Below are 14,384 nucleotides of genomic sequence, written 5' to 3' on the forward strand. Positions count from 1 at the left end.
ACCCCCCCACCCCGCCCTCCACCCGCCACTGGACAAAACTCGATACATTGTAGTTGCTCTCTCACGTAAAGAGCAACTCCACCACCTCTCCTTGTTGGCCTGTCTTTCATAAAAAGGACATAGCCATCCATGACCACATTCCAGTCATGTGAGCTGTCCCACCATGTCTCTGTAATTGCTACCAGATCATAACCCCTTGATGGCACCCAGGTTTCTAACTCCTCCTGTTTGTTCCCCATGCTGCGTGTGCTGGTGTAGAGGCATTTCAGGGAGCGAGCTGGGTGTGCTGATTCCACCCTAGGGGAATGGGATGCCTTCTGTCCTTCATTAGTACTAGAACACTGCCCCACTGGTGCGAGCCCAGCTACAGCCCCATCCCCCTTCCAATCTAGTTTAAAGCTCTGTGAGTGAGCCCTGCTAATTCTTGTTCTAGAGCCCTCTTCCCCCTGGAAGTCAGGCCTTTTCCATGAATTACCATCAGGCCTGGTGTCTTATAAAACCAGCCATGATCAAAGAAGCCAAAGCCCTGCCTGTAGCACCAGTCTCGGAGCCAAGTATTTATGGACTGGATCCTTCTATTCCATCCCATGTCATTGCCTGCAACTGGAAGGAGGGAAGAGAAAATAACTTGCACCCCAGACTCTTTCATCAACCACCCCAAGGCCCTGAAGTCTCTCTTCATTCCCCTCAGACTATGGGATGCTGCTTCCTCCCCACCTATCTGGAAGATCAGTAGTGGGTAATAGTCTGACGACCGCACGAAGCTGGGGAGTTTCCTAGTGATATCCCTGATTTGGGCACCAGGAAGAGTACAGACTTCCCTATGATGACGGTCAACTTGACATATCGGGCCCTCTGTACCTTTGAGAAGTGAGTCTCCAACAACTACAACTCTCCTCTTCTTCCTTGTGGAAGAGGTTGTTATGTGGCTGGAAGGCCTATCTGACTGTGATGAGACCTCTGGTATAGGTTGCCTATCATCCACATCCCCATTAGACTAGCTATCTAAATAGTAACTATACATAAGACCATGAGAAGGTACTCAAACTATCACAGGTTGGTGCTTGTAGGTTGATTGCTTGAAGGACCTCTTTTAGGGATAAGTTTATTTTTCCATTTACTTTTATATGTATACTGGTGGACTAGAAAATGAGCCTTTTGAATCAGTATATTTAAAATGAAATAGGTGCTAATTCTTGAAGTGCAAGTTAGTTACTGATTTTTTATATATTTCTCTGCATCTTTTGATACTGATTAATCTTACTGTAACTTTTAAAATTAAATACAGAACAAAACAGTTTATAAAAACAACCCTGAATAAAATATTTGGCATTTAATCAGTTCTAACAGTAAAATACTACTTTTCTTCACAATTAATCTTATGCTTTGATTGGACACGGTATACTTCAATAATTTCCCGAGGTTTTAGAAATAACTGTCTAAATCCTTTTCTGGTACTTTGTTCCCATTTTACAACCTTTCAGTCCCCACTTTGTTTCAAAAAAAAAAAAAAGTAATCCATTTCAAAACCTATCCTTTCCGTAGTCTCATTAGCTTATTTCAAATAAATTATGGCATACAGACATGCATCCAAGTCTCAGTGTGGATTAATGATTTTATTTTTTGACATTTCTTGTGTAAGTGACTGATCATCAAAGTAACCTTGTAAACACCATCTACCCAATTTAAGTTACTAAGCTAAAAATTTCTCAGAGAAGGTCGAAACTGTTTTCTGTATGATTAAGGAATAGATAACACCAAAGTGCCACCTACTGGGAAACAAGAAACTGAGGAAGCTCATACCTAACTACACGAAGCCTTTGTCAGGGAATGAGCAGAATATCAATACCAGAAATAAATGATAATTCCTAATGTCTTTCAGACCAGAAACAATTGCCACATTTCTGGTGTACTGTTGTATACACAACAGTCTTGTGCCCATTGACCTAGCCTTGAAGAAGCAGAGCTGTAAAATACAAGTTATCTCTCCCCTGGCCAGCAGCACCTCTTCTCTACGCTACTGGGGAGACAAGACATCAACAGGCCCCAGAATGAGAGTAGGCTTTCCACTGTTGGGTGAGGAGAAGAGGAAATAAAAAGACAAAGTAACAAATACTCATTTTGCATAAATAGGATTATGAAATCTCCTATTTCATCCTACCAAGTTATAAAAGCCACCCATAATATTTTCACAATCTATGAATAATTTCTAGAATCTTTCATTAATTTAGGCCTCTCAGAATACTTTTCTCCTTTTAATAGGTAAGCTCATCAATACTGCCCTTATTTTAGGGGTTACTTTAACAAGGCCTATATCTTAGCTCTAGATAAAATCAGTCCAAACAACTGTTTAGTGCTTCTATTCACTGTCCCTCTAACAGTGATAGCTGTGTGTTGATTCCAGTTGCACTCTTCCACACACCAGAAGCAGCTCAGATCCTGCTGGTAGCACTGCTATAACACGTAAGGCTTCCATCCATATATAATTTGACAGTATGACGAGGCAGGACATACATATCTTACGTGTGATTCACACTTGCATAGATTTTAAAGGCAAAGATGGCATGAAAGGAAAAAAATAGTTAAGATTTACCTTTCTGTTGAAAGTATATGTATTAATTTCAATAAAAATTCACTGAACATCTGAGGACAAGTTGAAGAAAGGTGCACTTGTAATCGAGTAAGAAATTCTTGCATAGCTTGCGTCGCTGTTGGCCCAACCTAGAGGGAAAGGCATTTTAGTAAGTATTAAATAAAACTGAAATGCCTTCAAGAACATTAAGTAGTATCTAACAAGAACATTTTCTCAGAACAGAAAACTATTGTGTAGCTTAACTTGCTTCCTGAAAAATTTTACAAGGTTTTCACAGGAGAACTATTCTGTATCAATTTATATTACGTGTTTTTCTATTACTAACCATGAGTAAAAAGCAAATAATTCAGTTCCTTGCCTAAAACTAACGTTGCAGCTTGAGACTATCTTTTCAGCAGTGCAAACTACGCTTCACACACAATAAATTTCTGTGCTAATCTGAAAGCTTTTTCACAAGCTACATATTTACATGTAAGTCCTTTAAATTAATGGTACTGCACAATGTTTGAGTTCTGGAAAAAACTATACATTTTCTGGAAAATACTGGAAGTACCAGCTGTTTTCTACCTCCTAAACTAAGTGTTCTTAAGACTCTTGTCAAATATTACATACATTTAAGTTAACTTGGACTTTTGTTTTTTAATCACTATTCACAGATGTTTCAAGGACTGTGAAAAGCAAAAAAACCTATTGTTTGAAATTAGGAGAAAGAGAAGACACCATACAAATTCAGAAACAGGCATCCTATTACAAAGAGTTTTTCTCTTATTTTAATTGCTAGTTACCTGTGGACTGTGTTGACTTGTTCCATGAGGATTAGTGCCAGAAAGAAATTTCACTAACACATGAATGAGGTTTGGATCTGACACCAACAATTGGGCAGTACTTTCCTGAGCTCCAATGGCACTGCTTGGACCAGCTTAAAAATAGAGACACAAAAAACCTGTATTTGTAATCTTAAGCACTAAGTGTAAATCAAACATTTATACTGCATATCCCTTATACTTATTTCATGATGTGTAAATATTCTCAGCAAAATCAGGTACCAAAAGCTGCTTACTCAGGACTACAATTTTGAGTGTAGAGTTTTTCATCAAGTACTGATACAAACCCCTAAAACTGTTCCATCAGTGTTCCAAGCTTGCTAATGCAGTATTCCTGGAAGTAGAGCTTCATTTTGTAGAAGCAGTATATATACAGACATTTTGATTTGTTTCTCTTTGCTAGTCCAACACTTGAATATGGCTTACGTGCATTTGTTAGTTTGTCAGACAGAGACCACATGTTCTGTTATCCTGTAAACAATCAAGGTATTTTTGTCCTTGGTACATCCAGAAACTTTCCATCATTGACCAAAACTGTAGGGAGCTTAACAAATAAGAACTCTGAGGACCAAAAATAGAATTAAAATATACCCTTCAATGACCAAACAAATGAGCTTTATTAAATGTGAAGTCTTATTCATTCAGTAGTGGTATACTGAATCAGTTCAAAACACAACTGTAGTGATACTGTATATCACTACAATATAAAAAACTTGCTTTTCTTCTACATTATACTGGTAGTCTGACATGTTTTTGTTTGACATTCTAACTCAGATTTCAGGATGCATCTACATTATCTGCTCTGCCAGGTAGTGTTTATGCTTAAAACACCGCTCTCGAACAGTATTTCTGGTGACAACAATAACTGATAATCAAAAGGGCGTGTGAAGAGAGCACACATAGTTCTTCCTAAAAGGAAGTGAATGAGTAAATGCACTATGAGAACTATTTGACAGATGACAGCTATTTACTTTAAAGCAAAAGTAGCTTTGAGAATTTTTTGTTAGCCAGGTATCATCACAGATTTGCTTCTATCCACATGGCGTTAAATGGTTCTAGATGTCAACCATCAAATACCAATTTTAAACACCATCCTTGCAAAATCTGTCCCTGGATTAAGATAATTGTTCCAAAAGAAATGGTGAGGGTATTTGGTTTATCCCTGAAACGTATCTTGCACTCAGATAAAAGTTTCTGAAGCACAGAAGTTACACAGCCTAAGCTCTCATTCTGATGATGTTTATGAGCACATATTGGCATAGTGCAATAAGACTTTCTGACCACGAACTGACTTGCCCTAGACAGTGGCTGCTCATAAATTCTCAACGTAGGGCAGTTCCCAAAAGGAATCTGCCCTATACTCAGGTGTAGAGAAAAAAACTCAACTAAAAAGCCTTAATTACTACACTAGAGAGATCAGGGGTTTTGGAAAAAGAACTAAGAAACAGCTTTGAAAATAAAATCAGGATGAGATCTCCAGAACCACCTAATTTCTCATGATACGATTTTCTAATTCATTGATCTCTTGAAGAAATGGTGACCAAAACTATAATCTTCAGAGTACAATAGTTCAAAAGTGGGTTTAAAGAGACTACTCATAAAATGCATATAAGGCAAAATCTTTAACCAGAATGGATGGAAGAGTATGAAAAAGCATTGCCTTTTTTTTGTTCTCCACTTTCTCTCCTTTAGTTTCCTTTTGTTTCTTCTTTATAAATGAAAGTCTGGGGAAAACTGGATGGCTGAATGTGAACATATGAACATATGTATCAAAGTCGAACTTCAACTAAATAAAGCAAACTTAAGAAGGAAGTTTTCTTAGTAAGGCTTTGAGATCCAATGGTTTAGAAAAACAGTGATAGTGGGATTTTCTCAGTGCTAAAATGTCCACCTGCAAAGAGTTTAGTGAATCATCTATGAGTGGCTATACTGTTTTTCAGTTTCTGAAACAGCAAATATGATTATCTAATGATTATTAAATCAAGAAGTGTCTTCTTACTTATCTGTAAGGCTCATTGCATCTGAAGAGGTTTATTATACCTAAAGTCATCTCAAGAAAATATTTTTGGTGATGGTGGTGTTTTTTTAATCAGTGAAGATACTCTGCAAATGAACACATCTGGTGGCTGCTTGTATTTTGGGTATTAAAAGGGGAAAGAATCTCATTTTATAACCACACACATCTAGCAAGACTAACCTAAATTATTCCCAGTGATCTGTAATTGACATCTCAAGATGCATAGAACCATTTTGGCTGGAAAAGACCTTTAAGATCATCAAGTCCAACCACAAACCTAACACTGACAAGTGTACCACTAAATTATGTCCTGAAGAACCACATCTACATGTCTTTCAAATAGCGACTCAACCACTAATCTAGGAAGCCTGTTCCAGTGCTTGACAACCCTTTCAGTGAAGAAATTTTTCCTATTATTCAATGTTTATAAAAAAAATAAAATAAAATAACCCTAACCATAATCTGTCAATACAGTGAAGATGTGAACAATTTGTACTTCATAGCTTGAAAGGTTACAGAATTAAAGAGGATATAAAGAGAAACTCGACTCCAAAGAAAGCAGACTTGTCACTTACACATCACTAGTCTCAGGAACCACCTGTCTTTAAATTATTTGCTCTCTACTGACTGTATATATTAAAAAAACCCAACAAAAACCTATCACTCCTGGAAAGCATGATCTTGAAAATCACAAGTTGGTGAGAACTCCTGTGAGACACTGTCTGTGACAGCTTAAGAGTTCTGAACTAAAAAAGCACAAGGAAACCAAAATTATTCATTGGAGAAGTGCTCTGATGGATTCCACCTTCAATTACCAATAACTGAACAGAGATTATTTCACTTCTTAAGATGCGACAACTCAGTGTCATTGAGACAGAATATTATCTCGAATTATTAGCTGCTGAGGAATCCTGACACAGAAGTCATCTGGTGGGTGCTTAAACCTACTTAGATCCTGGTTCTGTCAGTGAGATGGGAAAAGGGGCAGTTAAGGGATACATATCTGTGTTAATCCACACACATGTATAAAAGGAGACACCTCCAAACCTCTTCTTACTCTCCAGCAAGCTTGCATCTCCAATCTTTCCCAACTTAACTCCAACTTTGGGCTTACAATCCTATACACACAAAAATGCACAACCACATCTGTACGCTGAAGTGTGCCTGCAGTGAGTCATGGTGGTTGCTTCTGAGCAGTATTTCATTCACATCAGCACTTACTGATCTCAGGCAACTGCCTAAGAAACTCCTGCAAACGCACAGCTGCCTGTCTGTTAGTATCAGAGCACACAGCAACGAGCCTAGTACCACTTGGAAGAGATTCACATATGGTCTCAGTGGTACACAGTATAATTTTTGGAAATTGCTAGTCTACAGTTACAAATTGGAGTGTTGAAAATACACACAGATGTTAAATGAAGGCACTGTTATCCTATAAATCAGGCCACGTTCTGTTCTCAAATACCAAGATAAGATGGCGGCCTCAGTTTGTGAATATTGATTAAATCTCTTCCATTAGTTTATTCACAGATCTACTGCTTCACCTAATAGCAAAAATTTCAGCAGATTTTTGTGAGATCGATCTCTAAATAACATCACAGAAAAGGGACAGGAAGTGAAAACCTGAAGAAAAAAATACATCCCAAAGACAATGATTTGAAATGGCATATACAAAAAAAGATTCATAAGCATATTTGAGGAAAACTGTGGAGAATAGTTGTCATCAAAGGATGGCAAATTGCTTCATAGAAGCGTGATTTTCAGGTAGCTCTGGGTTTCTTTCTTCTATAGTTACTGTCTTTAGTCACATGCTTGGAGAGAAAATAGAATTTAAAAGAGGTCTGACTTGGTCTAACATGTAGGTTCTAAAACATTCCAGTCTCCAAGTTCTTACTGTTTGATATCTTGTTTAGCCTTGAGAACAAGGCCACCAAAGCATTTCTCACGACAGCTGCCCCACGATAGGGAGCCATTTAGAATCTTAATTTCTTAATTTAAAAATCACATCCTTTAATTTCTACCAGTCTTGTGGCAAAATCTCATTCACAAAGCAAGATTATTACTAGTGTCTTATGGAGCACACCACATTATCTCACATTCTCATTCAGAATGTGAGATAATCTGCTGTGCACAGGGAAATGAAATGAAAAAACTGGGTTTATAGAGAACCAACAGAAGTACTTACATGACAAAAGCAAAGTTCTGGTAGTCTTTCTGATGGGAATTGACACTCATTTATATGTTACTAAAGCAGGCAACATAAAAAAAAAAAGCCCCAAAACTTACCATTAAGCTGCATATTTGTCATGAGAGTCAGGCTATGAAGCACAAGGCACCATGTCCGGAGTAAGGTATTAGGATACCATGCCAGAACTGACAGGAAGCTAGTTACTGAAGCTGTCAAGAAAACCAAGTTTTTCCAAGCTTTAATCTTCAGGCTATTACTAAAAATTTCTTAATTATACTGTAAGGTGCTATATTTATTATTGTTATTAATATTATTAATAATATTATTGTTTGTTGTATTTACATTGTCTTGACAACTATTGATTCCAGGATATTAGCAAAAGAAGCCTCACCAACACTTCATAGGAACTGGCCCACAGAACTTTTCTAGAGTGTCCAGACTCTGACATCTCAGAGAAAACAATGCAAAGTAACTGGTTTGAAAATGCTCTCACGGAAGTCAGTGTAACAGGTTCATTATAGCAGACATTAATGTTTTGGACCATCATCACAAGATACCACAGATTTTCTAAACTATACAATATAATGTATTCCACGAAAAAAAAACCAAACCAAAAACTCGACATGTCTTTGTACTAGATTAGTAGTCTGATGCCAAAAAGTAATAAGGCTTCCCCCCCTTCACTGACTCCTTTAATAATAAAGAGACAATAGGATGGTATACAAGGAGAAGAAATGTGTCAGAAGAGTGCATACAGGTGCACAGTTCACCTCAGACTAAGAAGCATATTTTCACAAGTACTCTTGGAAGTATGATGACTTAAGAACCACAAATTTTACAATTTAATTTCTGAGGAGATTATGCAAATTCAAGGAATCATCTCTCAGTTAAATAGTAGCTACATGTTTTTCATGTTAAGATAATGAGCCCAAGAGCTCTTCCATAAAAACAGAAATTATACCAACACTGATCTTGCCAGGAATACTTACTGTAATACTTTTTGCCTACTAGCAAAAATTAAGTAATTGAAAAAAATCTTATACTTCCTAAAAATTAATTTCCCATATTTAATGTATTTTACCTTGGTTCAAGGAAATGACAGGTATTCTGTTAGCGTTATAAAGGAAAATATCAGCGCCACTATCTTTACTTCCAGAGGAGCTAGAATTCAGGCTTAATGTGAGCCATAACTGTAAAAGGGATTCAAGCTGAAAAAAAGGGAAAAAAACCACACTATCAGACCAAACTCAAGTGTTTTTCCAGAACTCCAGAGCATAAAAGGTTATCTCTTTTGATTTTGAAAGCCTTATCTACATTCTCAGCTGCTCCTGTTTCAATGATACCACACACACACACACACTCTCTCCTTTACTGGTATTAGATGATTCTGATAAATATAATATTCAGGCAAATTAAGCATATCTAGCAAATGCTTCTGTTATGTTTTTGTAATTGATTTCTTCTAAATACAGTTAAGTTTCTCTCAAGAAGTAGTAAGAAGTACAGGAAAACAACTTTCAAATTTAGAGAGAAATACTATCAAAACATTTCAAAGCTCGTAATTCTATACCTGAACATGGTGGACATGTAGCATGGAAAAGAGCTTGTTGAAGCATGCACTCAACATAGGTATAGATGACAACTGTACAATCAGCTGGGCATTTTGGTTAGCAGCATGTAATCCCCTTAGCAATGAATCATCTGTTCCACTAGGAGACTGGGTTACTAAAAAAAAACAAAACAAGAAGTACCACATCCTCATGAATTATTTTGTAAAAGTCGCTAAAACTAATTTAATATTTATTTCCTTGCATTTTATACTGAAGGGAACGACACTTATTTACAATCTACAAGATCTTCAACGTAGTATTCAGCTGAGTTGGACCACTGACTACCATACTGTGAAAGGCATACTTGAATACCAGACATCTCCATCTTCACAAAAACTGTTTGGAAGGTGAGCCCACACAAATATGTTTTCACAGTTCCTGCTAAACATGTATTATAGGAGTGTCCTGATAAAACAACGGTAAGACAAACAATTGGAACATCTCCTTCATGCATTATGGTAAGACTACTGCAGTCAATAATAAAATTACAAAGAATTAAAGGCTGAGGATGTCACTAAACCTACTCTATCATCAGACATTCAACTAATGACTGCATGCATATTGAGGTACATGGAGAGCTACAAAGGAGCACATCTTGACAAGATAGGCAGTGCAACTCACTGAAAATATGTTCAAAAGTAAATTAGCATAATGAGTGTTTGTATAACATAAAATTTACTGAACAGCTGAGGTCAAAATTGTATTCAATTTTTTTCACTCTCATCACTGTATAGGTGAAATTGTCCAGTGCAAAGCACCTTTCACAATAAACTCAAGAATGAAGCTTCCCAAAAACACGAAACTTAATGTTCACTTGCACCTTGACTGGAAAATGAAAACAACTCCTCCATTGTAATACAATACACTGTAAAAGAAATCCTGTATATCTGACCAGTTTCACAAAATGTCTTAAACATATGCATATATATAATTCAAAAATCTGAATAAAGAACTATCTCTAAAGCTTGGCCTAACAAGAAAATTCAAGCATAATATAGCTTTTTCTAAGCTGCTAAGTGACTGCAGAAAAAATTAGTACAATTTTCAAAGGATCATGTTCATTATGTGAAGAGAATGATTTGAAAACATGTAGTTACATGTAGGAGATGTGTTTGTTAATGCCTGTAGAATGGAATCGGCCTCCAGGGTGGACATCATTTTCAGCATCAGCTCAGCTTGCTGTTCAAGTCCAACTTCTAGACGGGCATCTAAAGCTACACAAGGCAACAAACAGGGTAAAACTGAATTATATCCAAGACGTATATTATTGGTTACTCTAACTTCCTGTGCAAGCAATATAGATGTACAGTACTCATTAAACTGAAAAAAGATTTCAGTACCACTAACAGGAAGATTCACTTTCATATATAACAGAAGTAGAATTTAGAAACTTATACTCTGAACTGAACATAAGATTCTGATAAACGTGAAATATACAATTAATAAAATACTAAATTTCTGTGCAACACACATAGTTCTTTTCACAGTCACTTTATTATTACACGTAACTAAATCTGCATATGTTTAAGTCTGTTTTTCCTAAGGTAATAGCTCTCAAACAAAAACCAAAAAGCTGTTTTTCCCCAGTGTGGCAGGGGAAAGATCTATCACACCAGTTCAGTTGTACTCCTCCAAACTAAACAAGCGTGCCACCTCATTCCTTAGGGTAGAGCCAACTATTCAGAGTATCAACCAACAAGAAAAGAGCTTCTAAAATTTCCTGAGAAAACAGGAATGATTTAAAACTGTCTGTGTGTGCTCAAAAATCATAGAAAATAAGATTTTCTGCTATGTTAAGGCTGTTTTAAATACAAACTCCACATAATATTCTCTCAGTTACCAAAGAAAAACATGGCATATAGAAATGTAATTCTTTCCACATAATGCACATAGAGATTGTTAAAATAATTTGATATGCAAAAGGGTCAAATACAGTATCACAGTAAAGAGACCCCGAACAGAACTTTGTTTAATCGCTTACCTTGAGAGACTGATACACTCACAGTTTGTGATCCATTTTTCTCTGTAGTTACTGGTGGTTTTGCAACTGGAATTCCAACACCTCCAATGTAAGGATTGTAATTGTAGGTGCCGTAATCAGCACCCCAGTAATCATACCAGGTGCTGCTTATAGGCTTAAAAAACAAACAGAACAACAAGAAAAAAACAATCAGCAACTCTTTAGACCGACCAGGTACAAAAGCAAAATTTGCAATGACTAACAACAAACACTGAAGTTACGAAAAATTAAAACTAGAAGATTGGATCCAACAGCTTTAGAAAATTTTGTTTCAATTTTTACTGCAGTATAAGCTACTGAATCCTTAGTGATTGTCAAAATCCAGCAACGTAGTTAGCTGTCTCAAAGATTCAAGAAGCCAATTTGAAAATGTTATCATCAGTTTTTATTCACACATTTGTACCATATTGTAAATCTGGAAGTGGAGTATTACACAGATATTTAGAGAAGTTATTTATCAAGACAAAATACTATATTATTAACTGTACTATCAAAGTACCTTGAAGCCTCAGTGAGGCTCAGGGATTATTTTGTACTGGCCTCTGCAAAAGAAAGAGTTGAATAATCTCTACTCAAGTGTCATAATTTAAGACACTAAGAAAGCATATTCACAAGAAAAAAAAATAGTAACATAAGACTCTGTAAGGGCAATTTGTGTATGCCTGTCTTTTTAAAGTCAAGATCCAACATCAACTGTCAATTTACAGATACAAAAGCAAATCTGAAGAAGGATTAAGAATGAAGAAGTGTTTTTCTGTTTGTTTTTCAGAGGACAACCAATCAGACACAATAAGATGATGAAGATACTTGTGGATTAAGTGGACTAAGGAGTACTGTCACATGAAATGACAGCAGAATAAAGGAGGGAAATAGCAGTAACACAAATAATTAAGCAAGAAGTGGAATTTTTGGTAGCGTGAGATTTAAAGAAAAAATCCTTATGTGATAGGTAATCAGTGGAAGGATATATGAGGGAATACAGGAAAAAAAAAATTAGTGTTGTCTGAGCAAGTGGCGAAAAAGATAATTTAGGTTAATTCAAATGAGGCTGAAGGTTTAAGTCAATAGTGAGAGAAGTGGGAAAACTCTAAATAAAAGTGTCATCCTTGTGGACAGGGAAAAGAGACTGAACGTTTTACTACGAACAGTTGTGTTTCTTTACAACCAAATTATTTTTGGTTTTTAATATATCTTGACAACATACCGCTACATCTAAATGTAATTTTACTACCTCTGATATGTTTAGCTTCCATTTTAAGTGTGAAAGCATTTGATAATTTTCTTGTTCCACAGTGAAATAAGTTTTGAAATTAGTTGCTTCTCTTTATAGTCTGAAGCTGGTCTGAGCACTAGCTACTGCTGACTTTTTTTTTTTTTTTAAACACAGTACTAGCAACATTAACTCTAAAGATCAACCACAGAAGCAAATGGCACTCTACTCTTAATAAAAAATAAATCTTATTTTTCTTTTATATTATGCTTTTGTTTTCTTCAATATGTGCTAAATTATAAGCAAACTCAGAACCTCTTGTTTATACAGATACCTTCATGTAAAAGCAAAATATTTTGTGGTCAGCTGAGATATGAATATTATCTGAGATGTGAAGACAACCTTTACATTCTTCCCTGTCATTCTACATTAAACCTTTATAAAAAGCTAAAAGCAGGTCTAAGACATCAAATACCACTAATGAAGTGTAAGAGAAAAAGGATTTTACTGTTTCACATGTAAATGTTGTTATCCTGATAACTCAGGTGTGTCATAAGTTGAAAACTTTGGCTGCAAGGGGATCTTTTTCCAAATCAATATCCAAAGGATCAATATCGACTTCCATCAGGTCTTGCAGTAATTCAAGGTCAATATCCTTATCTTTTTCCAAAGATGACAGAGGTGGAGCACCTTTGAACGATTAAAGGAGTATTAATCCTACCAAGTACAAATTATAAAACATGGATATATCATATACATGGATAATTTTAAGGCTTTTAATACTACAGCTCTTAGTGGAAAAAGTCAATGAATGCAATCAAGTTGCCTTTTTTTAAATAATCAGAAAAATAACCATTTTTTATTGATCAGATGTAAAACTAAGTTGAAGAAATGCTCATATTCTGCCTATATTTTCAGAAACTATCCTATCACCAAAAATCCTTTACTGATATTTTGACAGATGAGTAACAGCAAAGGTTTTTGTTACTTTTTTCAGTATACATATATATGTCAAGATTATGGAATAATTTACCTGTGATGTCATGGGTCAAAGGCTCATCTATTGTTTCCACTAGCTGAACTGTGGCCTGCTGGAGAGAGTCATCAGAATCCCCAGCCGAAGCTCCAGCATCTTCTCCCAAAGCACTTTCTTCCATAGCTTCAGCCGCTATCGGTGCCAACAACTCTCCTATGTTTTAGATTTAGCAGAAAACTCAATTTCAAGCTTTATTCCAGCTACAAATTAACATCCCAGTGTCTAGGCCAACTGCCTGTTTTTCTTCATCTAACTTTAAACTCTTTAAAGGCTACTTCTTCAAGGGGAGTTCTGAATAATTTTCAAATAATCAGGGCCATGTAAACATTAACTTTGCAATACACAAGTCACTAATTCAGGATTGACTGTAACTGCAATTCAAAATTGTATTTTTTACACGCTAATCTCAATCTTATTGTTTGGTTCATTTTTTTTTTTTATTATCTTAATAGTGTCAGCAGATTCCAACATAATAATCATAAAAAACCCTAAGCCATTAAAGGAAGAAAGTTTCAAGTGTAACATACATTCTGAAAAATATGAACTTAAAACACACCTGCTAGAATATCCTGCAGCATACAAGTCAGAGAATACTGAGCCCATGCTCCTCCCCAAGAGATGTCTCCTCTGTTAAAGTCAGTTCCAACAAGAAGTAGCAATAATCTTTCCAACTGAGTCTCATTTACAATCTCACATAAATGAATTGTTGGTCTTGTAGCATTTGCAATTCTAGCAAGAACCTATTAAAAAAAAAAAAGGAAATATATATGTATTCATATTTAACACTATGAAAATATGTAATAGCTTTAATTTCTATGATTATTAGATTTTGCTTACAAGTAAATCAGGTATTTTTACTAGCTTAAATTTTAGAATTTTATAAGTG

The 14,384-nt window shown here is 35.8% G+C and overlaps 1 protein-coding gene across 1 annotated transcript in view; it reads right to left on the reverse strand.

The window, feature by feature from the left end:
- The window catches only part of BIRC6 (baculoviral IAP repeat containing 6), a 180,083-nt gene that overhangs the window by 97,039 nt on the left and 68,660 nt on the right, over positions 1 to 14,384 (reverse strand). Inside the window, exons 36-45 of the mRNA XM_029086930.1 lie at positions 14,055 to 14,238; positions 13,496 to 13,651; positions 13,027 to 13,152; positions 11,214 to 11,375; positions 10,330 to 10,446; positions 9,193 to 9,347; positions 8,704 to 8,830; positions 7,721 to 7,831; positions 3,379 to 3,512; positions 2,594 to 2,721 (exon numbers count right to left, since the gene is read on the reverse strand). Coding sequence (XP_028942763.1) covers positions 2,594 to 2,721; positions 3,379 to 3,512; positions 7,721 to 7,831; positions 8,704 to 8,830; positions 9,193 to 9,347; positions 10,330 to 10,446; positions 11,214 to 11,375; positions 13,027 to 13,152; positions 13,496 to 13,651; positions 14,055 to 14,238 — 1,400 coding nt within the window. The remainder of the gene's footprint in view (positions 1 to 2,593; positions 2,722 to 3,378; positions 3,513 to 7,720; positions 7,832 to 8,703; positions 8,831 to 9,192; positions 9,348 to 10,329; positions 10,447 to 11,213; positions 11,376 to 13,026; positions 13,153 to 13,495; positions 13,652 to 14,054; positions 14,239 to 14,384) is intronic.

This window comes from Antrostomus carolinensis, unplaced genomic scaffold (assembly GCF_000700745.2).
Source record: "Antrostomus carolinensis isolate BGI_N321 unplaced genomic scaffold, ASM70074v2 scaffold2889, whole genome shotgun sequence".
NCBI lineage: Eukaryota > Metazoa > Chordata > Aves > Caprimulgiformes > Caprimulgidae > Antrostomus > Antrostomus carolinensis.